Source organism: Barbus barbus (genome assembly GCF_936440315.1).
Source record: "Barbus barbus genome assembly, chromosome: 19".
Taxonomy (NCBI): domain Eukaryota; kingdom Metazoa; phylum Chordata; class Actinopteri; order Cypriniformes; family Cyprinidae; genus Barbus; species Barbus barbus.
In genome coordinates this window covers 11,062,623-11,090,330 of record NC_136747.1, presented here as the reverse complement: position 1 = coordinate 11,090,330, position 27,708 = coordinate 11,062,623, and the positions used below count along the sequence as shown (strand labels likewise).

The 27,708-nt window shown below is 38.4% G+C and overlaps 1 protein-coding gene across 4 annotated transcripts in view; it reads left to right on the top strand.

Annotated features, from left to right (window-relative positions):
* The window catches only part of LOC306885474 (zinc finger protein 704), a 42,018-nt gene extending 20,520 nt beyond the window's left edge, over positions 1-21,498 (top strand). The window contains exons 3-9 of one of the 4 annotated variants that reach the window (XR_013785543.1): positions 9,838-9,941; positions 10,952-11,193; positions 15,483-15,583; positions 17,035-17,293; positions 18,476-18,679; positions 19,055-19,152; positions 19,733-20,424. Coding sequence is in view for 3 of the 4 variants with exons in the window: in XM_079442017.1 (XP_079298143.1) it covers positions 9,838-9,941; positions 10,952-11,193; positions 15,483-15,583; positions 17,035-17,293; positions 18,569-18,679; positions 19,055-19,152; positions 19,733-19,847 (1,030 nt within the window). In the remaining variant the exon portion in view is untranslated. Of the gene's footprint in view, positions 1-9,837; positions 9,942-10,951; positions 11,194-15,482; positions 15,584-17,034; positions 17,294-18,475; positions 18,680-19,054; positions 19,153-19,732 lie in introns of all 4 variants that reach the window. The other 3 variants (XM_079442017.1, XM_079442018.1, XM_079442019.1) reach the window with 3 other exon arrangements.
* Positions 21,499-27,708: the final 6,210 nt, after the last annotated feature.

The following is a 27,708-nucleotide window of genomic DNA, read 5'->3' as shown; positions in this document are numbered from 1 at the left end:
TATTATGCCCCTTAGGCGGCTTTGTGTGGAGTCCACCAAGGTATTAAACCTGTGGAAACCACCATAACTCCCCTTATAAGTGTCCATAACCCGCTCGCAAGTGACAGGGTCTTTGTCCTGGCCTGAGGCAGTTAGGACATGATGTTCAGGGGAAGACGACCACCCCCACTGCACCCCGCGCATGCACACACGCACTCTTACCCATCAACCCCATCTCATGAAGTGTGGAGTTTTATGAGGCACTCCAATACCCCCCACACTGCGTAATTGGGAGCGTCTCTGTCTTAGTGATGGCTCCCTGGGGAACGCGGGTGACGTTGGTGGGGGGATGGACGGGGTCACATTTTTTTGTTTGTTTTCTTAGAAAATGTGTACTTTTATCAAGCAAGGATGTGTTAAATATATGTTTGATAAATATTAAGCAGCACAAGTTTTTTTACATTAATAATAACAGGAATTTTTTCTTTAGCAGCAAATCAGCAGAACGATTTCTGAAGGATCATGTGACACTGAAGATTGAAAATTCAGCTTTGAATACTAATGAATACTATTTTATATATTTTTTACTGTACTTTAAATGAAATAAATGCAGTCTTGGTGAGCATGAGAGACTTCTATAGATTTTGTTTTCTTTATAACATTGTTTTCCACATTTCCTTAATAAATAGATAGCTATAATGCAACTTCATATTCATAAACAATCTTGTGCAATGCAGGAAATGAAAGGTTTGTTGCTTTCAACACGTTCTTACTGATGCTTCCAACATTACAAGAAGTAATTGTCTAAAAAACTGTTCCTATTTTAGCCAGCTGGATTAGATTATCTTGGTGGAAAATCAACAGAATTTGCACTAAAGTGCTGTAACTGTTTAGTAAGTTTGGCCTTCACAGTTATTATGGCTTATTATATCATTATGTCTTGATCACTGGGGAAACTAAGGCATGGTTTTCTGTACATTTGTTTTGAAATGATACTGTAGGCATTGTGAAAGGGTGCTTCTTATAATCAATACCAATTACTTCCCATCACGATTCTCTGATTGACACCCCTCAACTCAAAAGTTAACTTAAGGGACAGTTCACCCAAAACAGCTGTCATCATTTACTCTCATGTCACCTCAAACCTCTATGGCCTCTCTTTCTTGAAGAACAAAGACTGATATTTTGAAGAAATTTTAAACCAATGCTGAACCCCTTTGACTTTCATCAAAGGAACAAAAACTTGACATGAAGGTGAGTAAATGATGGCAGAATTTTCATTTTTGTTAAACTATCCCTTTAAAAAAAAAAAAAAAACATGTTCCAGATGGTTAATACGACACTGTAGCGTCCCATCTCATAAATATGACCATTCCGACGTGACTTGAAGACAACATCTGAATCTGGCAGGCAGCCAGCAGGAAGACACAGGCATTAATATGAGTTCAATATCCAGGGAATAGAACAATACCAAGTGTGATCAGCAGTCATTGTTGCCAACGTAGACTTTATAAAGACTCTTTTTTTTTTTTTTCACATGGATGCCACCTCCTTTCACTATCACCTCGCTTTTTTCCTGACAAAAGGGGTGGCTAAATGAATTGCTTGCAGCAGCAACAAGCTCTGTATTCCCATTGCTCATTAGGTCAGACAGAAACATCAATTCTCTGAGTCCATCAAAGCAGTTGCTATGCCTGCCGCACGACGCGGCTCTTAAACATCCCAGCGCTGGCTTTGTGAATGCAGCTCAGGTACTCCGTCATGGCGCCTCTCAGCTGGGGGAGGTGACGCAAAGTCTACGGTGGGTCTTTAGCCGGTTGCTTTTGTGGGTCATATCTTTGTGTGAACTATACTGTGGGATGTAGACTGAAAAGTAGAGTGCCGATGCCACATCTCATAGATGCACATGACCATATTTCACATTCATTTCTCCTGAAGTGGGACGATGTTTGAGGCTTAAGCTATATAGGTTAATATACATAACTGATTCCCAACCTGGGACAACCAAGCAGTTTCCAGGGGGTACTTGGAACAGTTTAGCTTCTGTTTTGTTTAAGTGATACTTCAATATTGAATTTAAGTGACTGTAATGTTATTAATGATAGGCCAAATCACCATTTTATATGATTACTATTATAATTTCATGATGAATGTGTGAACATCTCTGAAGTGTGTGCGCACCATTTACAGTTTGCGTGACAGTCTTGGCGATGTATAAGCAAAGCTTATGTGTGCTGTGAATGCATTTTGCTTGGGTTTTGCTTTATTTTTACAGTGTTTTAAAATTTAAACATTTCTATTTAGTATTTATTTTCATAATAGCAAATATTTTTGTCTATGATGATGATTATTATTATTTGATAATATTCTAACATTTTATAATAAAACAATAGGCTAATTGTAAATGTTTTAATACTTTGCTTTTTTGGTTATTAAACCACATGTTGGACCATTTTAAATTATGTATGAAAATTAATTTATTATTATCATTATTAGTATTCTAATATTCATAATAAAAATAATGTTTTTTTTATTTTTATTTATTGTTTAATTGAATTTTGTTTTATAAAATAGCATAATAGCATATGTTTTAGGCCATTAAAATAAACTAAAAATGCCTAACCCCTTCCCTTCAAAATGATAGAGAGTGAGTGAGTGAGTGAGTGAGAGAGAGGGGGAGAGAGAGAGAGTGTTATGTGTAAAAAAAAAAAAAAAGGTGTAATGTGAAAAATATGTATTTGAATGACATTTTCTCATTAGCCAAAGTTTCCTGATTGTGACATCCGTAACTAATGATAATGCTAAATTATGTTTCATAAAACCTTAAGGGGGTCTGAAGGGGGTATTTGTGCTGTGAGGGCACATACTTTAAGACAAAAAAGGTTGGGACACAGTTCAGAACATGTTCACCTGCAGCTGCAGTCTGGCATTTTTTCTTTGACATACTTGTAAGAAGCTTGTCATATCAAGCATACTTGTCATATTTTTTACCCAACAGCATGAATAACTGAGATTTTTCTCCTTTTCTTTCTTTCATGTGTGCTCTTTTACAGTGGCACTGTGTGACGGAGTCAGATAAAGCCTTCTTTTCTCTTTTCCTTGACAAACATGATCTGGTCCTACTGGTGGAAAAGAGCGTTATCCTGAGGTCGATGTTAACCGTAAATACCTCAGCTCTTACACAGCCCATGTTTAGCAGGAATGTGGAAATCTCTCTCTTTGTGAGCGTGTTTACCCTCCTCACATTGAGGAACGCTTGTGAACACTGCAGGGAACTGTCAAAACTCGACCCAAGCGTGCGAGGTGGGGGCAGGGGAGGCTATAAATGGCATACGAGTGGCCAGTGTAGCCGAAACGCCGTGCTGTATTTTGCCTGTTTGCAGATTAGCAAGTAAACAAGGCTGTCCAGTATTAAGGGAAATCATTGTACAACTCGAGCTTTGCTTCTGGCTGCGGGCCAGGCTTCACAGGCACAATGTTTATCCATACTACAGGGAGCTGGACCGTAAGAGGAGGCTAGCTTTGGTCCACTGCCAACCACTGTGATTTCTGGAGCGCCTCGAGCATCCCTGTGTTGACCGACAGTACCCCCCTCGGGCCCCTGAGCCAGCGCAGCCCACACATTCAGCGTATCCCGCGCGAGCGCTCAGCCTGCAGGCGTGAGGAGAGCCGAGAACAAAGAACGTACGAGTGTTTGTGCCCTCTGTGCCGATGGCACGCTCGACCTGTAATGATACAAAATAATAGATGATGAATGGATTAATCTTTGCTTTAATCAAATTAAAAAGAGATGATGTGTGTGTATCTGTCTCAGGTTGCCAAGGTTAATGTCTCTCGCTCCAGAGCACTTTGCAAGTTTGCCTTCCAATGAGAGAGAAAGATTTCCAGAAGAGTTGAATGGTAGATTGTGCAGTAGATACGGTTATTAACAAAACTGGAAGCAGTCCTGACCTGGTCCTCTGGACGAAGCAGACTCGAGAGGTTTTCTGAAGTTTCTAGGAATGACAGGGTCTTGTGGAAAGGTTCCAAAAGTGAACAGTTCTTATAAGAACTTATAGATTTTAATAATCTAAAGAACCTTGTGCAATAGAAATATTTCATACATATTCAATGTTTTTCATGGAACCATCAATGACAATAAAAACCTTGAATTTTTAGAGTATAGTCTTCAATTTTAATTGTAAGAATACTGTTTGTTCCCTTTTGCTGTGTATTCTTGCCAAAAGCTGTTAACTTTGACAGGAAGAGATTGTCTGTAGTTACCAACCACTGTTTGTTTTGTTTGTAATTTACTGTTTAAGAGGCATTTATATATAGAAATAGATTCTTTTGTGTTATAATGAATGTCTTTGCTGTCACTTTTGATCAATCTACTGCATCCTTGCCAAGTAAAAGTGCTACTTGTTGTTCACTGATCGCCTGATACATTAGCACACAAAAATGCCTGAAAGTGCCAATAATCACTGGATATACTTTATTTACTTAAAGGATAAGTCCACTTCCAGAATTAAACTTCCCTGCTAATTTACTCACCCCATGTCCTCCAAGATGTTCATGTCTTCTTTCCTCAGTCACAAAGAAATTGAGTTTTTTGAGGATCCGTTAACATCTGTGAAATAACCAATTAAACCAATCAAATTTCCTCCTCCGAAGCACAGATACTCCTGGAAGTTATGACATTAGATTTTTTTTTTTTTTTTTGTAATCTTGTGATTTAAACATACTTTTTTAATAAATGCAGCCCAAACAGTAAGATTATTAACAACACATTAATATAAAAACAACTTCACATTACATAACACAAGTGAAATTGAGGCAGTATTACATTACAAATCTGTTTTAAATGTTTGTAAAATAGCTGATACATGTACTTGTGACTATGTGGCCACACACACATCAGTTCTATTTTGATGCACCAAGTTGCATCATTGCTCAGTAACCATGAACAAAACCTAAATCGCTCTATTATAGTCAATGAATCTGCCTACATTGGATGCCATCAGCAACACTGTTTGCAAACTAGTTTTCTACTTGGTGTATTTTTTTTTAAATCACGCCGCAAGTAACATCACATTTGTACAGTCGATACAGTCAAACCGCCCAGTTCTGCACTGTAATGATATTACACAGGCAATTGAGAGAAACAGCCGATATATGCTGACACTATTTTATCTTTTAACACTATGTGATGCTGATTGGATCTGCACAAGGCCGTAGATAAACGCGGAGGGCTCAGTCCATGACCGCATCCGATTAGTATCTGAGGTCGCAGTCACAGTGCTACATGTTTACAGCAGGTTAACGTTTATAATGGCTCGATGTCTCTCATGCATATTTGCCCCGTGTCGCATGCAGATTTTTACGTGGATGGCAGTCATAACAGAACGCAGGAGCTCACGCCGGGAGACTTGAGGCGTCTGATTTATTGCACGTTATTCAGAAGGAAATGAGCGTCATACACTAGTGACTGTAATAAACGATGGACGGCCTAGCTCGGGCCAACTTCAAAGGCATCTCTCCGCTCCCTCCTGCTCTCGCTCAAAACCGAACGGGAAGAGGAGGGCAGCAGGGGAGGAGCTGCGTGTTTGGGTTTTTCGGGGGAATTCCCCTGACTTCCCCTGTGTTATTTGAGTTATCAGTGTTTACTGACGCTGAAATGCTCTCTGAATTTTGAATGAGTGCAATTTGTTTTCTATGTTTTTGTAAGTTAAAGTGACACTGTTATTTTTCCAAACGTTTTTTGTGGCACTGTTGAAAGGTCAGAATGAGCCCACATTAAACTGATATTGGGTTTGGAAAAAGACTGTAATCCAATCAGTTTCCATTATATCCCCCTAAACCACTGTTCTTTTTGAAACTGGAAACATCTTTTCAGTTTTCTGCCAATGTGGGCTCAGGCCTCCTCGATGGACTCATTAAACACAAAGGTCCAGATGTCTGAAGGTACGTAGGATAGCCTTCCTCAAGCCATCAGTGCTCTCATTTGTCTTGCGAGATTGGACGGCTACAAAAAGTTGGCACATCTGTCCGTTGAATCGCACCAGATGTCTGTGAACTGCCTCCCCCTTCTGGCTGGCGGCCATCTCACCCATTTACCCCCATGACCAAAAAAACCCATTGACGTTTGGCTTCCTGCAAATGAGGGTGGCCACGGGAAGAATTACCGGGCATTAATGGCTCTTAGATCTGGGTAATTCATACCCGAGCTCATTTCTGTAACATGGTCATTAATTTATACCTGCCTGATTGGAAATGAGCAGAAAGAGCATGATTATATTGTCCCGCTCCCATTGAGAAAAACAAAGATGTCAACCCGAGATGAGAGTGAGCCAAAAGCAAATGAGATGCAGCACTGGCTTGGTTCACAGCAGAGCATCTGTTTGTCTGTTCTTCTCTATTTGAGAACAGTAACTCCCATAATGTGTTTTTCCAGCTTCATAGTTGGAGATATTCCAGGGATGATGGGAAGAAGCCATGATTAGAGATGTGCAAAATTACATCTTTTCATAATCAACTAGTCAGAAGCCCTGTGTAATTAGGCTGGTTTATGGCCATGACCACCACAGACTGATCAGAAATATTTCTTAAGGGCGTTCACATAGGACTCACATGGGGCAAAATTGATCTAAAAAATAAATAGTAATCCGCTTTATTTTAGTCACTGTACTAAGTTTTTATATATATATATATATATATATATATATATATATATATACTAAACTGTTTTTATTGTCTTAATATTAAGGTCAAAGTTATTAAAATATTAATAATTATAAATGCTATTATTAGTGAATAAATATTAGTATATACGGAGTTGATAGTGTATCTTTTTTCTAATTAATTATAAATGTATTTTATTTTTATTTTAATACCTGCACTGTCAATGGAATAAAATCATTGTGATAAATCTTATGGTCTTTAGAAAGCAAAATTAACAGTAATAAAATCAAATAATCAAATATTATTTTAAATAATTGAACACATCAAAGTAGCATTTTGACTTTTATAAAACAAAAGTTGCATTCTGTAGTGTTTTTTCTCTTACATTTTGTTTGGACCACCAAGCACCCCCTTGTGGCCTCTTAAGGGGTCCTCTGCCCCCTGTCACTAATCTAGTAATTAGTTGATGGTTGACCAGTTGATCATCCTAACCCATCCCAAGCCACAATGCATTAGTTATTTTGTTATTTGTCAAAAATGTTATTTTGAAATCACTACATGAAGCATCCCTCATGTAGAGTGTATGTAGAACAGTTCATAGTAGAGGTGGGAATCGCAGGGTAGCTCACGATACGATATAATCACGATACATGGCTCATGATAACGATAATATCACGATTCTGCGATAATTGATTATTTTTCTCTGTGTGTAAACAAACACATTTAACTGCTTATCAAACAGAAAAAAAACTAGATAGATAGATAAATAGATCGATATAATATAAACCTGGTACATTTCAAAATTTACCTGGAGTGCTTTCTCAACCTTTCTACTCCTCTCATCATAAAAACGGAGCCCCACACGAAGAAATAGCCATTCACATCGCGTCTTTTGCGTGCTCCGGTTCGTTATTTCAAATGTAGACGCTCGGCAAGCATACACACTGCACACTTCTGTGCCACATTACGTCTCTGACAAGGTTTTGTTTTGTCCTCCGTGTCATAGGTGCAGATTTATGTTTCAGCCGGTCGGTGCCCACTGTTCACACTGCATAACGCGCACTTGTAATATCTGAGAGAGAGGCAGAGCATCCAGTGTTGTTCACATAAAACTGGATGCACTGGCGGTGCTCTCTCTCACACCTGCGATCCGAGTGGAGAGGCTACTCACGGACTGAATATGCGCTCTGCAATAATAACGTGATCGGTGCCTATGGTCCACGCTGATAGCTGTTCTGGGGCAGCTAGTTTTTCATCTATATATATATATATATATATATAGCAGTAAAGCTAATACAGTGGCTGTAAATCTGTTTATCCATCGGTTCCTCGTGCTTCCCCATCTTCATAGAGAACACGGATCATGGTTGCTTAGCGCGCTCTTGGATAGAAGCTGGAAATTGCGCAGCCGCGATTTCCACGCATTTTTAGACGTTGTGAACAGGGAAATCTATTTAGAGCACCTTATTATATTAATTAAAATATCGATATTTGGCACCAGATATCGATTATCATATCTTACTGAGAAAAATCGCGATATATATCGCCATATCGATTTATTGTCCTACCTGTAGTTCATAGTGGGCAAATGATGTAAACAGTGTGGATGCACAACTAAAGACACCACTTTGGCTCCTGTCAAATTTGAGTTTTGCAGCTGTATGTATCGCTTACCTTCTCGTTTAATTACCATTCATAAATGTGCACCCAGCTTCACTCCCGTGGCTTGATAAGGACACTAATGACTCATGTGATTTGGGACTTCAGAGATCCTTTTTGTTCAAGAGTGGCAATATATTACATGTTAATTACACAGGATCTAATGCGTTCCTTGAAATTTACAATATTCCATTGGATGAGAGATATTAAAGCTCTTAATTAGCCGTCGTACGGGAGCACCAGCGTGGCATTATCTGGAAAGCTCCATCAAGCCCAATGTGCTCTCCCAAGGTGACCAGGAAGCACCTATAATAGTAAGGTCTTGGGAAAATCGGCATCGGAAGAGGGTGGCAGCCCACCGTGATTTATCCCAAAGCCGCAATGACATAATTTTTGCCACATGAACATAAATTAGGCCTATCTCTAATGGAGGTCCTGGTCTTCTCTGTCAGCCAGAGGTCTCTCGCTTTCTCCGTCTCTCTCTCGCTTATGAGATTTCATGCTGCGCCTTTGGCAGGGCGGCTCAGGTTCTCCCAGGAGAGAATGAGCTGACAGGTGAAAAGATTTATTACTCCTTCCACACGTCAATGCATTCATCGTCCATCCTTCAATCACAGGCACAAAATACCCGTTTGAGATTTTACAGATGTCCTTTGCTATACAAAAACACTGACGTGTCTTTCACGTAGCCTTCTTTTGTTGTTTACAAAACTGTAAATGCTGCAAGAGCGGCTGCTCCGTTCCCATTGCGGAAACAGGTCGCGTTGAGATATCATCATACGCCATCATGTTATCGTAAAGAGACGTGTACACTTCATCAGTGAGCGATGAGTCATCTGTCAGGACAGATGTTCATGTTCTGTCCATCATCAGCTTTGGAGATCCCACAACAATGAGCTGGCATGGAAGCTCAAAACAACATGTCTGTAATAGCCTGAATCAAGGAAGTCTATAATACCTGAGGAGAGTTAATATTAGAATTTGCGTTCATCTCAGGAGCCCTGGTGCCATGAACAGTTGTCATTGGATTTGATTGGTTGAAAGAACTTCTAATGGATTTAGTGAGTGATTTAGAAATGTGTCTTTTTAATTATGTATAATAATAAATTATTAAATTGTGAAAGTTTTTTTACACTAACTTAGCAGACAGACAGCTGATTAGCTTGTTAGCCTATTTCCTACCCAAATATTCAAATAAACTTTTTTGTACATGCAACCATGTTGTTTTAAAGCAATCACCTGATCTGTAAATCATGTCATGTGACTAATAATCCCTTGCACAGTAGTCAGATCTTTGAAAAAATACAAAAATCTAAAGTCTCTCCCTATTGTGACATGTATATATGAGTGAAACGGCATCTCAAATGAGAAAAAAAATCTGAAATTAATTTTGTCTATCAGGCGTTGTTTGGATCATTGACATTTACTAATTGTTGTGGTGTCATGATCATCAGGTGTTCGATGGGACGGATTATAAGAATAAGAATTCTCGTTTTTGATTTCATGGTGATTTCATGGTACCATTTCTTGCTTTTATAGGAAATCAGAGGAGGAGGTGGACATGGATAAAGTGACAGCTGCCATGGTGTTGACCAGCCTGTCCACTAGTCCTCTGGTGCGCAGCCCTCCTGTAAAAGTTAGTGGTAAGTCATTTTAGATCACAACCACATTGTATCTCAGCCCTCATGAAACAATTTTCACACTGTCTGCTTTGAGCTGCAGAAATGGCTTGCGCTACACTCAGCTATTTCCTGTTTTCACAGTCACATGTGAATGAGAGAACTGTCACATGAGACGGTAGTGCACTAGTTCAGCTGTCACGAGACTGACTTTTGCTGTCTTGTCTTAAAGCTGTCATCTACTAATAACTTAAAGGAGCCATATTCTACACTTCTATAGCATTTTATTTCCTGAAGTACTTTTAAATGTTAGTAAAGGCGTCTTGCACCAAAACAGTCATAATTTAGTTTTAACGGCCATTCATATTCTCTATCTGACCTCCCACAGTTAACAACACTACCTTTAAGACTTCTATATTTATGACTTTGTTTGCCATTGTACTTGAAACTTTTTAGATGTTGACATGAAAATAGTCTTGACGTGTCATAAATTTAGACCTTTATATGTAAATGGCCTCTGTTATGATTGGCTAACCGCTTTGCACATGATATGCAAGGGTGGGTACAAAAGTATTGTTATTTTAACCTAACAATACTATATCAGTATGTTTTCACAGCAAAAATCATTATTTTGAGGAAGATTCAAGACTCCCAATGAGCTAAAACACAGTCACACAAAGAAACAAAAAAGTCCAAGGGAAACAAGTAAAAGTACAATCATGTTGGCCATGTCATGTGTCACAGTCATGTGGCCTCTTTAAGACCTTGATGGGGATGTGTTATAACTTTTGAAGGGCTTTAATGGAGTACTATAATTGTGGCTTTTATGTAATATAATTAGGACTTTAACTTTCTGTTATTACAGTATGTTACAGCACCGCTTGTTTCATAAACTAACATGACATTTATGTCTTTTCACTCCTCATTACACTTAATTGAAAGTTTAGTGTATTATAAAGCAGTATATATGTTGGGATGATGGTAATTACTGCACTTAATGTGTCTTTATGCTTTCACCGTGTCTCTCCATACAGAGGGTCTGAACGGCTCATGGAAGGACGGAGGCTTTACTCCATCCAGCTACAGCAGCAGTGGATATTGGAGTTGGAGTGCGCCCAGTGACCAGTCTAACCCATCCACGCCGTCCCCACCCCTGTCCGCTGACAGCTTCAAACCCTTTCGGATGCCCAGCCTCAGCGGCCCACCAGATGACAACATCGATGAGCATGATGGGAACAGCTTGCTGTTTGACGAACCCATCCCCCGCAAACGCAAGGTGAGCTGCTGTCATCTCACCTTCACTTATGGAGATTTCATCAGGCGTAACTTAGTTAAACGTTACTATAGGAATAATTGATAAAGGGGGATAATAGATTTACGACAAGCGGCACAAAAATCCGCAGCATCCCTGCTGCACCTGCTTCTGGCAGGGTTTGTGATCCTTGAAGTGAAATTTAAATGCAATTTAAAGTGAGACAAAGACTTGTATTTGAGTGCTGAATACTAGAGGGTTGATTTGCATATGCATTGACACTAAATGAAAACAGCTTTTGCAAATATTGAATATTTGCATCAAAAAAAAAAAAGTAATGGTATTAAAGTTTTTTTTTTTTATATCATTGGTGGTATAAATTGGGTTTTGGTTGCACAAACTACAGCACAGAATTCATACATTTTGTACTCCTTTAGAATAAAGAAATTTTTCGATATATTCAGTATAGGGCTGGGCGATATGGCTGAAAACTGTATCACGATATCAGTGTTTCATATCGGTCGATATCGATAATTATTGATATTGCTTTTAAGGTGGTACATCAAGTTCGTGGTATTACCAGTCTTGGCGGGCATTTGCAGACGACATTTGGTCTGACTACGGTCAGACTTATAATATCCAAAAAACTGCCATACTGGCGAGCTGACTTTTATTTACAATTTCCTCGCTCGCTGCGGCACTCATTTTCTGCTTATGAAGAGGAATCCAGCAGACCAGCCAGGTCTGGCTGCAGACGTGCACTCTCAGCCGCGCGTGCGCACTTAGACACGAGACAACGATATGGCGCAACCAAACTTGATACTGTTACATGATTGGCTGTTAGCGTGTCACTCCCTACGTTGCTAGGTTACCAGAGAGCGAGTGCCTTTGTTAATGCAACCAAACTTGCTTCGCAACCTTTGTTTTCTTCCGACGAAGAATAAAAAATATTGAACGTTTTATCGAACACATTTTTTATTGATATCGTTCACGTGTCTATCGCGCTACATATCGTTATCGTTTTATGTCCCAGCCCTAATTCAGTATATTCATTACAAAATGATTGGCTGATTTAAATCAGGCTTTCAGAATTGGGTTTTTAAAGTTATAAATCTAGCATCGGTTGATTTAAAGGCATAGTTCACGCAAAAATGAAATTTCTGTCATTAATTACTCACCCTCATGTCGTTCTAAACCCATAAGACCTTCGGAACACAAATTAAGATATTTTTGACGAAATCCGAGAGCTCTCTGCATAGACAGCAATACGATTGACACGTTCAAGGCCCAGAAAGGTAGTAAGGACATCATTAAAATAATCCATGTGACATCAGTGGTTCAACCTTAATTTTATGAATCTATGAGAACACTTTTTGTGTGCAAAGAAAACAAAAATAACGACTTTATTCAACAATTTCTTCACTTCCATATCAAAATTCGATGCGTGTTCAAGAGAGTACCACGCATGCGTGTGGTGATGCACAAAAAGTCTTCTTGTAGCTTCATAAAATTACAGTTGAACCACTTATGTCCAGGGCTGGGAAGGTTACTTTTAAAATGTATTTCACTACAGATTACAAAATAAATGCTTTAAAAAGTAATCAGTAATGTATTTCGTTAGATTACTCAGGTTTAGTAACGTAATCTAAATACTTTAGAATACTTTGAAATACTTAAACTATGTAACACAAGGGAACATATACTTGATGTCTTATTTTTATGTTTTCCAACTCTAAATAAAAGTGACATCTACAAGTGCAAGTAATGTTGTTGTAGTTCAACGTAATTTAACAGCCACAGTTCGCTAATGATGCTTTTGGGAAACATACCCCAGATCTATCCAGTTTAATGTGAACCATTCACACTGGTTTCGTTAAACAAAATAAATGATTAAAGGTTTAATTGATTGACAGATGATTGTATTTTATTCCTGTATGTGACAAGACTATTTCCTGAATTTAGAGGAAGATGTGTAAAAGTGATTTATATGTGGTCTTATATTAGTTTTGCAGACAGATTATTTGAGAAGTCGTGGGCACATATTTCTTCACTTTTAATAACACACTGTCCTCTCTAGGATGTGGCTCATTTGGAGGTGCCGTTACTAGACATGATGATGCTGTGTAGAGAGGCAATTTACTTGTCTTTTACGAAGATAAGTTACCAATGCAGTATGCTGCTCACAGGCACCAATCTACTTTATCTTCCAGTTCGTCAGGCTGATGTCAGGTGCATCCTAGATTCTGTCATTCTTCCCTCATTTGTGGGAATGAATAGACCTCCTTTATCTCTGTTATTGTCTCTCCAGCTTAGGATTCCAGGACAACAGCAGTGCCAGTGTTTGTCAGTGCCCTGTTTTCATTATCACTACTATAATGTAGAATATGCATCTCATGGACATATTATACAGAAATAATTAAGCAACTTGTCATTGTTATTAAAAACAAATTAATTTAGAAAATATAAATATGTAATCAAATATACAGACCTTACAAAACATATTGTGACGGTGCCATGGTGCAATCATGGTCATCATGTTATTAGATGGTTAAACTTTTGTTGTACTGAAAAATATTTTTATCAATATGTTGACGTGTATATAGTCACTCTAAGGTACTTCAAAAATACCCTGATGCTTCAGCTTCTGTGGTATTAACTAAAAAGCCATGGTGTACCATTACAAACTGTGGTAGTTCATTGTATACTAACTATTTACCATATTCATGATATCAAAATTTTTGATACTATAGAAATTTCATAATTATTGTCAACAGTGCCACTATCACAAAAAACTAATACTAGCCTAAATTAAAAACAAACAAACAAACAAACAAAAGCTCACTGAAGACAAGTAAACAGTCAGCAATTATATTAGAGTAAGAAACTAATTACAAGCAATAGGACAAAAAAACAATAAATAATAAATGCTACATACATTGTAGGCTAATCAAATGTATAAAAACAATGCATATTCTTCACTGTGTAAATTAAATATTTCTTATTAAAGTTACAAAAGTGATTTAGTCAAGAGCTGTCAGAAATTTTCCCTCTTTTGTTTAACATGAATGACAGACAGCAGGAATATTAGACTGCTGCGACTTTAAGAGCTGCCTGGATTCAATACACTGTTACATCTTTCTCAGCTGTTTGCTTTCACTTAAAACCTAAATAACTGTGTCTGCAAAGATACTTGCAAAGATGGGCATTTTGACACATACAAGTGTGTGTATTTAACCGATCAAAGCCTATAAAGTGGCAAAAATAACTCAGTTCAATACTCCTGTGCTCTGTGAACACAGTCTTCACGTGCGCATATAGTGAAATTCACATTCACTGCTGATTGCATTTCAATGGCTTAAAATCACTTGTTTTTAAACCAAAATGCTTAAAAACACATGCAAACAATACGTTTTGGTTACCATGTAGCACAGCAACATCACATCAGTGTGTAACCGTGATCGAGACAATAGCCCAAAATCTCTACGGTGTCTACCGGTATATCGCATTTATATAATTAATAACGCTGTTGATGAATAAGTGCCGTTCCTTTTAGAATAATTTCTAGGAATTGGTTTGGATGCATTAGCTGCCTCCCGACCCATCAATCAGTCATATCTCAGTGTCTTTCCTGGCAGCGTCTTCTAAAGAGCCTTTCCTAAAAGAAGAAAAATTGCAAAGCTTTCTGCTTTGACCTTCAGCTGCCTTCTAGAGAGTTGACTTCAACACGAGGACACCAGCCAGTTTGAACTGTGTTATTAATTAGTAGCTGGTTTATAGCACGGGGAATCGCGGCGCTGTTGTCATCCAGGGACATGACGAACCGATTAAGCGGGAAGGGGCTGCTTTGTTTGCCAGACCAACACAATGGCTATCTAGTGAAAATTCAATTAGCGTCATAACAATGGTAAACAAACGTACCGCATGCCACAGGCATAATAGCATGTCGAAAGATCGAATTATTAAGACTTTCATCTTCACTTTTGCTCACTTGTGCTTTCAACCCAAGTGCAGATTTGACACAGGAGCTGCAGCTCTCAAATGACAATTGTGTAATTAGTGCAGACGCACTGTTTGAAAGATTACGAGATTTGAGAGACTGTGCTATAGTGTCACTCTCAATGCAGACCAATTACCAGCCTCAGAATAAAGCAAGAGAGACACCTAAGGTGGGCATCCCTTTGAGGCTCTGGGCTCCGCTTGCACCCCTCACATCCCCCCGTGTCAGTTCTTTGTGAGTGTCTGAATGCTGGGGACAAGAGGTCTGCTGATTGATGTAGATTAGTGTACTCACTGTGCACCTGTGTCCCTGACAGAACTCCATGAAGGTGATGTTCAAGTGTCTGTGGAAGAACTGTGGGAAGGTCTTGAGCACAGCTGCCGGGATCCAAAGGCACATTCGAACCGTCCACCTGGGGTAAGGCACCTGCGGTATCATGAAAAAATGTCTCAATACAATACATTTTAACCATTTCCAGCACAAACATGCCTGCTTTCTACGCCTTATTTGCCTTGTGCATTAACACTAATACACATTGTTGATGAGAGGGCTGTTTGTTACAGTACCATTCAAATGTTTGGGTCAGTATGATTTTTTTTTCAGCAAAGATGCATTAAATTGATCAAAAGTACCAGTAGAGACATTTATAATATGAAATAAACGCTTTTCTGATGAACTATCAGTTCATCGAAGAATTATGAAAAACTAAATATTGTGGTTTCCATAAAAAATATTTAGCAGCAAATTTTCAATAATACAAAATATTTCTTGAGCAGCAAATCAGCATATTAGAATGATTTCTGAAGAAACACGTGACACTGAAACGTGTAATAATGATGCTGAAAATTCAGCTTTGCATCACAGGAATAAATTATTTTAAAATATAATAGTTATTTTCAATTCTAATAATATTTAACAGTATTCGTGTTTTTACTGCATTTTTGATCAAATAAATCCTCCCTTGGTGAACATCAGATCATAAAATCATAAAACGTGTGGATTTTTGTCATGTTCTGTTGATATTTTTAGATATTTTTATAGTCATGCTTGCACCTCAAAATAAACTCAAAACATCAGCATGTACATACAAAAAAGACTTAGGATTTCTTTAACATTCACATTTGTTACAAAAAAACTTTTCCAAAGCACGTTTCTCATCAGACAGAAAGCCATTCACATTTTTATGGTGTTACACCATCTCTTGGCTGACATCCATCACAGTGAACTCTGGATAGTCTATAGTGAGAGATAAGAGACTGCAGCCTGCTCCTGATTCAATGTCAAAACATGAGACTAATTCCAGCAGGATTATCACCACGCTTACACTATTACTGCTGGGCACAAAGTAATGACAGCAAAGGCCAGATGATTGTGAAGAAAGGTTTATGTTTCTCTCAGCTGAAGTCAGATTAAACCGCGCAAGTGTCAGTACTGCTGGAAGATACCGGGAGGATTTCTAAGAAGATCTCATCTTTCAGAAATATGGTTCAGTAGAAGGACATGAGAAACTAACAGTTATGCATGAAGTAACTGTTAAAACATTCAACATATAAAGTACATATCAAGTATGATGTCCAATTATGGTATGTTAAGTATAATGTTGTACAAAATTATAATTAAAATATAAAATGAAAATTATTTACTAAAATATGAAATCAGTCAATGTATTTTAAAAGAATTTCTTTTCAGTATCTTGTTGAAATGCTGTGATTTACCTTTGCATGACAGTAAAGTGTAGTGCTGTATTATAGTGTTGTACTGTATAGTATAGTGCAGAACTGTAAATAAGTTATAATAGTTGAGCACATTAAATGAATGCAAATCACAGTGTCAATATTAAAATATGTCATTGGTTTGTCTCTCTTCAGGAGGAACTGTGACTCAGAGTGCAGTGACGGAGAGGAGGATTTCTACTACACTGAGATCAAGCTGAACACCGACTCTGTGGCGGACGGTTTGAGCAGTCTGTCTCCTGTGTCCCCGTCTGTGCTGTCCCCCCCACCGGGTTTGGACCAGAGACAGCCGGATGGCACTAACGGAGCAAAGAGTGAGAACAGCACCACCACCCCTCTCAGCCGCTCTGCTCCCAGCGCACTCTACTTAGTGCACACAGACCACGCCTACCAGGTACACCCCAACCAATCACGATGAGCAATGCACATTTACATAACATTACATCACTTCAGAGATTCACTCTGATGCTCTCAGAACACAGCCACTAGACAAATACAATATGGATATGACCTAGTATTTTTATGCAATTTCAGAACGTAAGCAGAACATTTAATATCAGAAAGCCCTCTCGATATGAAGACAGTTTCGACAGGTCAAGCTGTGCATAAAGATTCCCTTCAATCACAATATAATGCATGAAAAGGTCACATGGGAGGAGAATTATGATTAGATTATGTTCCTATTAATGGGATCACATACACTACCATTCAGAAGTTTGGGGTCAGTAGGGTCGTTTTATGTTTTTGAAAGTCTCTTTATGCTTACCAAGGCTACATTTATTTAATCAAAATACATTAGAAATAGTAATACTGTGAAATATTATTACATTTTAAAATAATGATCTATTTTAATATATTTTAAAATGTTTATATTTTAAAATTCATTCCTGTGATGCAAAGCAGAGTTTTCAGCATCATTACTCCAGTCTTCAGCGTCACATGATCCTTCAGAAATCATTCATATATGCCGATTTGCTGCTCTAGAAAAATTCCCATAACAGCAATTTTACTTAATTATTTTTTGTGGAAACCATGATACAATTTTGAAATGAATGAATGATACAGTTTTCTTTGATGAATAGGAAGTTATAAAGAACAGCATTTATTTGAAATGGAAATCTTTTGTAACATTATAAATGTCTTTATTATATTTGATAAATTTAATGCATCCTTGCTGAAATTGAATGGTAATGTACAAAGACAATGGCAACAACATGTGGAACAAAAAAGACTCAGATCAAGGTTATTTTTGTTAATGGAAACTTGTGAGAACTATTCTTTAATATATACATTTGGAATAAATTTGACTATGTACAGTTTTAAAAAATACAAATTAAAACTTATTAAATTTTTTTTAAATTGCATGAATAACTAAACACTGAAATTGTAAACCAAATCACAAAAGCAAAATAATAAAACTTGAACTTAATAAAATATATTATAATATAATATAATATAATAATAACCCTGTTAAACAATGTTTGTAAAACCTATACTGAACTGTCATATAGCTTTTAATTGACCAATAGCGGGGTGACCAATCAAGGAAATCCTATTTTTTTTTTTTTAATACTAGATGCTGTCAAAGTGGTTATTACATACATACAGCCCAGTCATAATCACGGGCCCGTAGAGACTACAGTATATCAGTGTGACTGTCACTCCACAGGCCACAGCCCCTGTCACCATCCCCTCCACCAGCTCCACTGGCTTCACCCCCTCCAGCAGCAGTTTCAGTATCTCCTGGCAGTCCCCACCCGTCACATTTACTGGCACCTCTGTGAGTACACAGACACACACGTTCCTGTGCCCATCACACACATGCACACACTGGACTACAGTGTGCCTTGCGATAGACTGTCCCTTTATACATACACAGTAGAGTCCTGACCGATTGTCTACTGATCTACCACAGTTTGGCCTCTCATTTGATGTCAGGTAACTCAAATGTGCAAACACAACTGTGAGATGGTTCAGTATCTCAACACTGATACATAACCGAATACACAAACGCGCACAAAACAAGCTCAACAGACTGAATTTCATGCTCAGTGTCTCTATAAATTGTGCCTTGAGATTTTTATGACATGAAATGGATGAATGATGTCTTTGGCCTTGTGTGAGGGATGTTAACTCTCTCTCTGTCTGACTGCAGGCCTCTCCCACTCACAGCCGGACGCAGGGCTTTGGAGAGCAGCGCTCTCAAACCATTGCAGTGCTCTCGTCTCCCCCTAGAGCCGCAGGCTCACTCAGGTACAGGCTTAACTACACTTCCTTTCAGTCTTAAATTAAGAGTTTCACATCATAAGAAATGAGCATAGTAAAGCAAATGCTGTGTAAAATAGTTAGACTTGATGAAAGCAGGAGGTGTGGCATCTGTAAGGGACATTCTTATACATTTTGTGTGTCCAGAATCTAGTCGCACATCATAAACTCTTTAAGTAGTGTGGAAAAGTACAATCAATAAGTTCTGCTCTCTGCTTACTTGGTATGATGCCAGAAGCATGTGAAAAATCCATAAACCCAGTGGTGTTGTGTTAATAGGCTGTAGGATCACATTCAGATCCTGGAAGGTACCATATTGGTTATCAGATATTAGATACTTTTAAAACTTACTGGTTGATATTGTATATTTAATTATGAATGCTCATTTGATCTATCTTTACATTTAGATTTAGAGCTCCAGGCACAATATGATCTAGCAACAACTATTTATTTAATCCAATTTTAATTATGGAAGTACACATTTTTTATAAAATGTTTGTTTTTGTACGTTGAACATTTTTTTTTTTTTATAAAACCATTTTTGTGTTTTGTGTCATGTGCTGTGCAGTAGGAAGTCACGAGGCGAGGGAAAGAAGTGTCGTAAGGTGTACGGCATGGAAAACAGAGACATGTGGTGCACGGCCTGCCGCTGGAAGAAAGCCTGCCAGAGATTTGTTGACTGAAACAGCTGCGACGGCTTACACACAAAAACAGGGTGGGCTTCCTTTGCATGCATAGCATAATGAAATACGTCCCTTCTCTTTCTTACTGACCACAGCCCCACCCTGCTTCACCTTAAACCCACATGGACTTTGAGGGTCAAACCCTTATGCATTCCCTCCTAAACCAACGGACGCACTCCCAATCTTTGCAGATTTCCATCTCTCCCTTTGAGGCGAGTTGCTTCACACTGCAAAAAAAAAAAAAAAGACTTGTGATCTCTTTTTGTTTGTGTTCAGTATACTGCTTCAAAACATTCTTGTCAGTTCCTAAAGGACCAGTCAGGGCAAGACCAGCCTCTGTCAATGCTCTTTTTAAAAGAGAAGAAAGCTCTCTTTCAGACGGTGTAAGTGCTATAAAACCCAACTGGAGAAAGTGTTTCTTTTTCCAAAGGCACATTTTCTCATTTCTCCTGCCCATTTTACTACAGGTTAAGGGTTGGACAGCCAGAAAACCCTGTCTTCTCAAGAATGTACCACAACAGGGGTTTGTTTTGGGATGTTGACTGGACAGCTCCCTTGAATGGAAATTCCTCAATGCAAAAAAAAAAAAAAAGAAAAATAATCTGGGAAGAGAAGGACTTTCAGCACCCCCTTTCAGCCATGCTGACACAAGCAATTGCACCTACAAAGGATGGATTTTATATCTCTGGTTTTATATTTGCGTTTACCAATAGGACATTTCTTTCAGGGATGCGATCAGTAAAAGCAAAACCAGCAGTTAGATTTAACAGCAAAGAACTTGCAGCAAAGTGCTTTTTGTCACAGGAATACCTTCTTGCTACCAAAAAGGTTTTTTTACGTGCCATTTTACTTTTTATTTTTATTTTTTTGCTTTGTGTGTAACTGACTTCAACAGAATGAAGTTCAAAGACTGCGATCATTAAAACCCAACGGCACAGACTCGCATCAAAGTTAGCGATCACAAGAACCAGCCATTCAGGCAATCTCTCCTTCCCATCGGACTCCATCTGCAGGAACGAACTGCATTCATATTAGAGCCATATATGAACCGTGGTGGTTTCATGCCACTGTCTGTTGCCTAGAGAGGTTCAACGAACATGCCCAAGTAAAGAAAACTCTGCAAAGTGGTTAATTTTACCTCTGAAAGGTGAAGAGCTCTTTATCTCTCACCTTTTTCCTGACCTCACAGGTTCAAGTAGGAAGTAAAAAAATAGCAAATGCCACATCTACTCCAGCACAGGAGCTGAAAGCACTCAAATGTGATGGTGTTATTCTACTGTAATTGGTACAGTATCGTGTAACACGGCAGAACACTGGTCACAGGAGGATGGACATCTTTTCACGATGGGCTTCTTTGCAAAGGATGACCAGAAAAATTGTCCCACGACGTCAACACTTGGTTTGGCTCTTAAGGAATATGGCAGCTCGGTTTGGCAATTGTAATCTGGCATTGTTTTGGTGGCTCTAACAAAGTCTAATATGATATTTCCTACGTAACATCAAAACAAGCTATAAACCATAAACCTGCATACAATGCTTATTGTGATCAACTAATTATCTGTATCTGTTTTGTTCATCACGCTGTTTCCCTTTCACTTACTGTCGATATGTGTATATAGATAAGGTATATAGCATTAAACCCGCCAAACAAAATGTTTTATGCTCATCATAACACTTGGTTTTATTGGTAGAATGGCTTTGTTCACACTGCACATAAATCAGATTTGGTTTCAAATCCGATTTCAATTATTAGATCCATTTGTTTGTACAATGTAGTCAATATCCTATGTCTCCATACAGGTTATTTACGAATGCTATAACTATCATCCTGCCAAGAAATTTAAAAGACTCACAAACATCTAAAAGTACAGTAGACTACTTGGAATCTGATTCCATTTCACACAAAGATGCATTAAAAGAAATATGATCTGATTTCACACCTGATATGGATGTGGTTTGGATCTGGTTCATAAACATTGGATTTTATGTGGTCTTCTGCCGTTCAGAATACAAATGCTTGATATGGCGAAAAATGGATTTTAATTTCATGTAATTTCACGCCAAAAATGGATGTGGTTTGGATCTGGTTTGTTTTATGAGGTCTTTCAGAAATTCAGACTGCAAAAAGCTCAATGGATTGACCAAAAAGAATAAAAATCTGAAATTTGCTGCCTGTGTGAATAAAGCCAGATACTAGAAACAGAAAAAAACGAAAAAGCATTTTAAATGTGAATCTATAATTAAGATCCATGTAAAATGAATATGCATTTAAATAACATCTCCAAGACAACAATTTAAAACTGCCACTGGTTTAGTGTCTTAATAGAAAAAAAGAAAATCCAGAAACGACCAAGAGTTCATGACTGTTTCTGCATTTTGATCTATAATTTTCCTTGTTCTCAATTTCTGTTGACACGATTCAACAGATCTTGCAAGGAAAAGGTCTCCAGGCCCTTGCGTCTTTCCGTATGACTGGAGGCAACCTGTTTGTGAAAGCACAGCTATGCTTAAGCCGCACACCAGCACCCATGGGCTCTAGCACTCCAATTCTACTCCAATACTTATTGAAACTTTTTGTGATCTCATGCCAGAGATGAAGTTGAGTTTCAATAATTAATAGTTGCATATTTTGGCCCCTCCGCTGGTGTGAGGAACATCTCAGAGGCTGCTGCTTGTCCCTCCTGTCCCTTCCTGGTGCTATTTTAGACCAAAGGGTCTAAGAGATCTCACAGGCGTTTTACATAAGAGGGCAAGCTGATGTCTAAAGTTGTTTACATTCAGTATATACTTGGGGAAACACTTTCCATCACGTTTCCTACAAATGAGATTTTTAGGAAGTGGGAATATATTTCTAAATGTTACCTAAAAATATGCTCTTGCCTCGGATAAGCTGTTATGTGAAGTTAAAATCACGGTGCATTTGGTTTCTAATGATGTTTCACACACCTGTCACCATGGTGCTTATGCATTGTCTGCAGTTTTGTTAGTTAGGCCACGGCACATTACTCGTGTTCATTAGGTGTGCTAGTTTTCTTGTGCACAGGCCTTTGTTTTGTTGTACAACATGAAATTTAACAGACACGGTGCATATCAAGCTGCAACATGAGTATGGCGTGTTTTCACTATTTACTTTCTTTATCGCCAACTTCGTACACAGGTTAAACCGTATATAATGTACCTACAATACTTATATAAGCTACCTGGTAAACAGTATTTAGGAACTAGTGCTGCTCATGAATACCTACTTGGGTCCATGTCTCATAGAAATGCAGTACAAAGCTTTTATTGTTCAGATCCAGCAGGATGCCGAGGTGTTAGCTGTCTTTAGCCTAAGTAGTCTTCTCTGGTTCTGTGTAAACATACCGTATAGGTAATTAACAACAATAAATAATAATGCTATTATATTACTCAAAATGTGTAACTGTTTTGATATTCTAAGCTACTTTAACACACAGGTGTACAGATCCTAGGGAACAGATTAAGATGCTTCCCGTTCTGAACTTTCACCAGGTCCAGAGTTTAACACGCTAGTTTAGCTGCTTTAAAAGATGCAGAAAAGTCTCGCCATCTCTTTTCCCACACATTGTTGTGAGGAAAATCTGAAAGTGCAATGTTAATCGCATACCCATATGTCTTTGGTTGGTATTAGTGTTGGATCTGTGCAGATGTGCATATTCCATGTCAGACCGACCTAATCTGACTATTTTTGCGTAGACTGAATCGTTTGTGTAACTCCAAACCGCCACTCGGCTGTAGCCAGATGGCAGATGGGCCACTCAGTAGTCTACTTACATAACTTGTGTGTTTGTGTCAAACCACAAACAGCAAGAACGAGTAGAGGCCGTTGATGGAACCAGGTCTGCAAAAAAAGAGGCTGTAGTCGAGAGTAACATTCCAGACTGCACACTTAAATCTTTTTGTTATGAAACCGCACCATCAGGATGGAATTTACTCTCTTTTATAGGATTTATAATCTCTGCTGTCATTGGACAGTATTGGCATTCTGCAATGCATACTACCGATAAATAGCTGCCGGGTTCCCGTGGTATATGATCAGGTCATGTCTATCCTAGGTGGAGAGGGGCCCTGACAGGTTTTGTTTTTGTTTTCCGTGGAGGGGGCCAGTCCCTCTGACCGCTTTCAGGAATGTATTTGTATGAGAATATATAGGAGTCTGACTGTGCCTTGGTGAGGTCTGAGATTGTGCGTGGAGATGCACAGAAAAGCAAAGGAATGTTTCTGGTGTCGGCTTGTCTGAGTTCATTTTGTCTGGATTTAAACGTGGGAGTGGAGGCCCCTTTTTTACTGATTTGAGGACTAGCTCTGGCTTTTTTTCTGCTCAAAGAGTCTTTTGATGAATCTGAAGCTTGAGGGGTGGGGGGTGTCTTTTCCCGGTTGTGCTTTGTAAACGATTTTTAGCTACAATATCGTAGTTGTTTTTGTCTCGTTGTTTTCATCTCCGGTTTTGGAAACGCAGCAAATGTTTAATCAACATTTCAAATAGGGGTTTGTTAAATACGGCTGTGTTTTAAGAACTGAGGAGCGTTTTTCTTACAAGATGCTTAAACAGTGAGATCATCCATTATTGTCAGAGACTAAAACTTCAGCCTAACAGATAGAACCATGCACAGAAGATCTTAGCATTATGAATCGCAAGCTTGGTCGGATCCAGGTACCGATTTAGGTTTCCATCATGTCTCTCAAAGTAGGGCTGCATGATGTGGGGGAAAAACTTTCTGTGCATGTTTGTCATTACAAGATGATGTTAGCTGCATATTGACTTAACAAATACATGATATAAACGACTCAAACTCAGAGTAGATCCAGAGATGTTTATGTGGAGCAGCGTTTACTCCGACACTGAAAACTCCAGATCATTAATCTCGCGTAGCCAGACCTTCAGACTGACTGCTGAAGGTCTGGAATCTATGGCAGGTTTCATTGGCCAAGGCCCGCCCATGAGCCCGTTTGACCGACATGTCAAACAACCAATCACAGTTGGTTTCGTTTAGCGTTACGTTTCGGGGCGTGGAAATGTCGCCACAATAACAGACCGGTGTGCAAAACTCTCGGGTGCATTTTAAAGATTCTATGCCGCGAACTTTAAATATTTCACATACTTTTGAAAATCCAGTGTTTAGTTGACCCTGATAAGCGTTCGTTGTCACAACTGTAAACACGTCAGGTGTTTCCAGAAAAGTGTGCCATATGCATCAGACGTTTAGCCAACGGTTTGAGGCTGAGACTGCCAGATCATGAGCTGCTCATGTGCAAACGAACACCGTGCTGCGCTTCAGTCTTAAACACGCATTGCATATATTTATTAAATTAAATCGCAGCCTTAGTGATTTGATTATTGGATTAAGCCATTTCACAATTTGGGTTTTAATTTTGATTAATCATGCAGCCCTATCTCAAAAGATCTCAGAGAATAAGCAGGACATAATGTAACACGTTTGTCTCAAGCCTTTTTGTTGTGAGGAAAAAAACATAACCCATCCAAAAATCTTAAACAAGTCACTTTACATCTTGAAAATAAGATGCCAAAAGACATCATGGGAAATGTAGGCTCAACGCTCTGAATGGATTATCTCACTGCTGACCTTTGTCAATCAAGAACCATGTTAACCTCAAGAACTCAAAGACTGTCGCACTGGATTTTTACACTTTTTGAAGTATTTGCTGATCTAACTGTATTTTTTAATACTGCATGTGCATGCCGAAGAAAACAAACAAAAAATATGACCTGAATTTATATGACCTGTTGTTTGTGATGTTTTATCTGTAAAAACAGGCACAGGGCAGGCAGGCTGCTGTTACTATAAGAATGACATGCAAAATCCACTTCCTCTGAAAATGTGCTCATTTTCATCATGTGATTTCAGCATCTTTTCAACCCCCCAAAAAATAAATAGTGTGGATAACGGGCCTTTAATGTTGAGAACCAACATATATAAGCTGTTTTGTATGGGAAAAAAGCAGCATGAACATTTTTCAAAACATCTATTTTTGTGTTCCAGGTAAAAACAAAGTCATACAGATTTAGGACAACATGGGAGTGAGTAAATTACCATTTTTATTTTGGGGTGAACTATCACTTTAAGAGAGAGCGCTTGACTCTGACTGGCCGAAGCGCTGATAGAAACTGCCACATTCTGCAGTCATTCCACTAGGTCTGGGCTGAAAGCCAAATTTGTGTGGCGTCTTATACCTTTTCTATACTTCGCAGCATGTGCTAATGTCTAGTAATTTTATAGCCCATTGAGGGGGGGAAGGGGCTGCCATAAAAACAAACAGATGCTGATGATAAAAGAACAAGCTTCTGACCATCGTAGCACAGGCAATAATAACAAACGCCTGACGGATACTACATAAGCACTTCGAAATTATCTAAAAGAGAGGACCAGTTCATCTCAAGGACCAATGTAGTCAGCCCAAACTGTGCTTTTTTTATTTTTGGTTCACACATTTCTGCCCATTGTATGTTCTTTTGACATTCCTGATTTTTATGTTAAGAATGGGCATCTGATGCCCTGTGCACATGATGGAAGTCTACTGTGTAAAGAGAAAAGGGGAAAACTCAGGATGTCTTCATCTTTCATGCCACTGCTAGCAGAAAAAACATTCAGCAGCTGAGTTGTAAAGCCATAAAGGAAAAGAGGTGTGTTCGGGTGACCCATGCCATTTACCAAAATTATTATTTTGACCAATAAGCAATGCCTAGACTATATTCAATAACTGTATTATTCATTATTGCACACTAACTATATGTATATTGAAGCTGTTCATTGAAGAAGGTACTAGATGTCTCTGTGCCAATGTGAAGGATAAAGTCATTGATGGGGGACAGATTTTATTGTAGATGCAATAGCTATGAATGTAGCTCTGAATAAATGGATGGTATATTTATATGCTTATAAAAGAAAATCTTGTTATACTGAAGAGGGACACCCTTGAATTTGGCAAGTTTTCAAAAAAAAAAATGAAGAAAAAAAGACTTGATTGTACCATATTATGCATATAACTTTGTGACATTAGCACTAACGAACTGTGGATTAGGCCTACAGTTGAAATTGTTACTAAGGTTCAAATTAAACAAAAACCCAAAGATTATTTCTCAAATTAAATGTGATATATCACAGCAAATAGCAAATACTCTCTGTATAAATGTCACTTGAAATTAACGTAAAAAGACACAATAATACGGTTTTATTAAGGTGCATTCACATTTGTGAAACGTTGGTGAATTTTGCAGGCAAAGTGGGTCTGTAGTCAATAGTGCCATTAACTCAGAGGTCACTTCCAAACCAAGCAGCTTTATATTGGTAAACATTACATTTCTGTGTTAACAGTTCAACAAACTAGAATCTGATGTCAAATTCGCTAGAGAAAATCTTTTACCTGACGCATCCCCCACATAATACACTATATTGCCAAAAGTATTGGGTCACCCCCTTCTAATGAACATGTTTGACATGTTTAGTAATTTCCATGAGTACAAATCTTAATGTTAAAGCATATAATGATATTCTAGGGAATTGTGTGCTTCTAATTTTATAGCAACAGTTTGGACAGGACCCTTTTCTATTCTAACATGACAGTGCCTCTGTGTATAAGGCACGGTTCAAAAAGACATGATTGATTCAGTCAGTGTGGAAGAACTTGACTGGTCTGCAGAAAGACAAGTCCTAATCCCAGCTGAACACCTCTGGTGTGACTTTAAATGCAGATCTTGAGCCAAAAACTCATCACCAAACACCAATGACTTGTATAGACACTACAAGGACAAAAGAGTTGGGACACCCCCTTCTTTAGAACAGAAAAAGGCACCAACAAAACTGGCAACAAAGAAGGAAACATA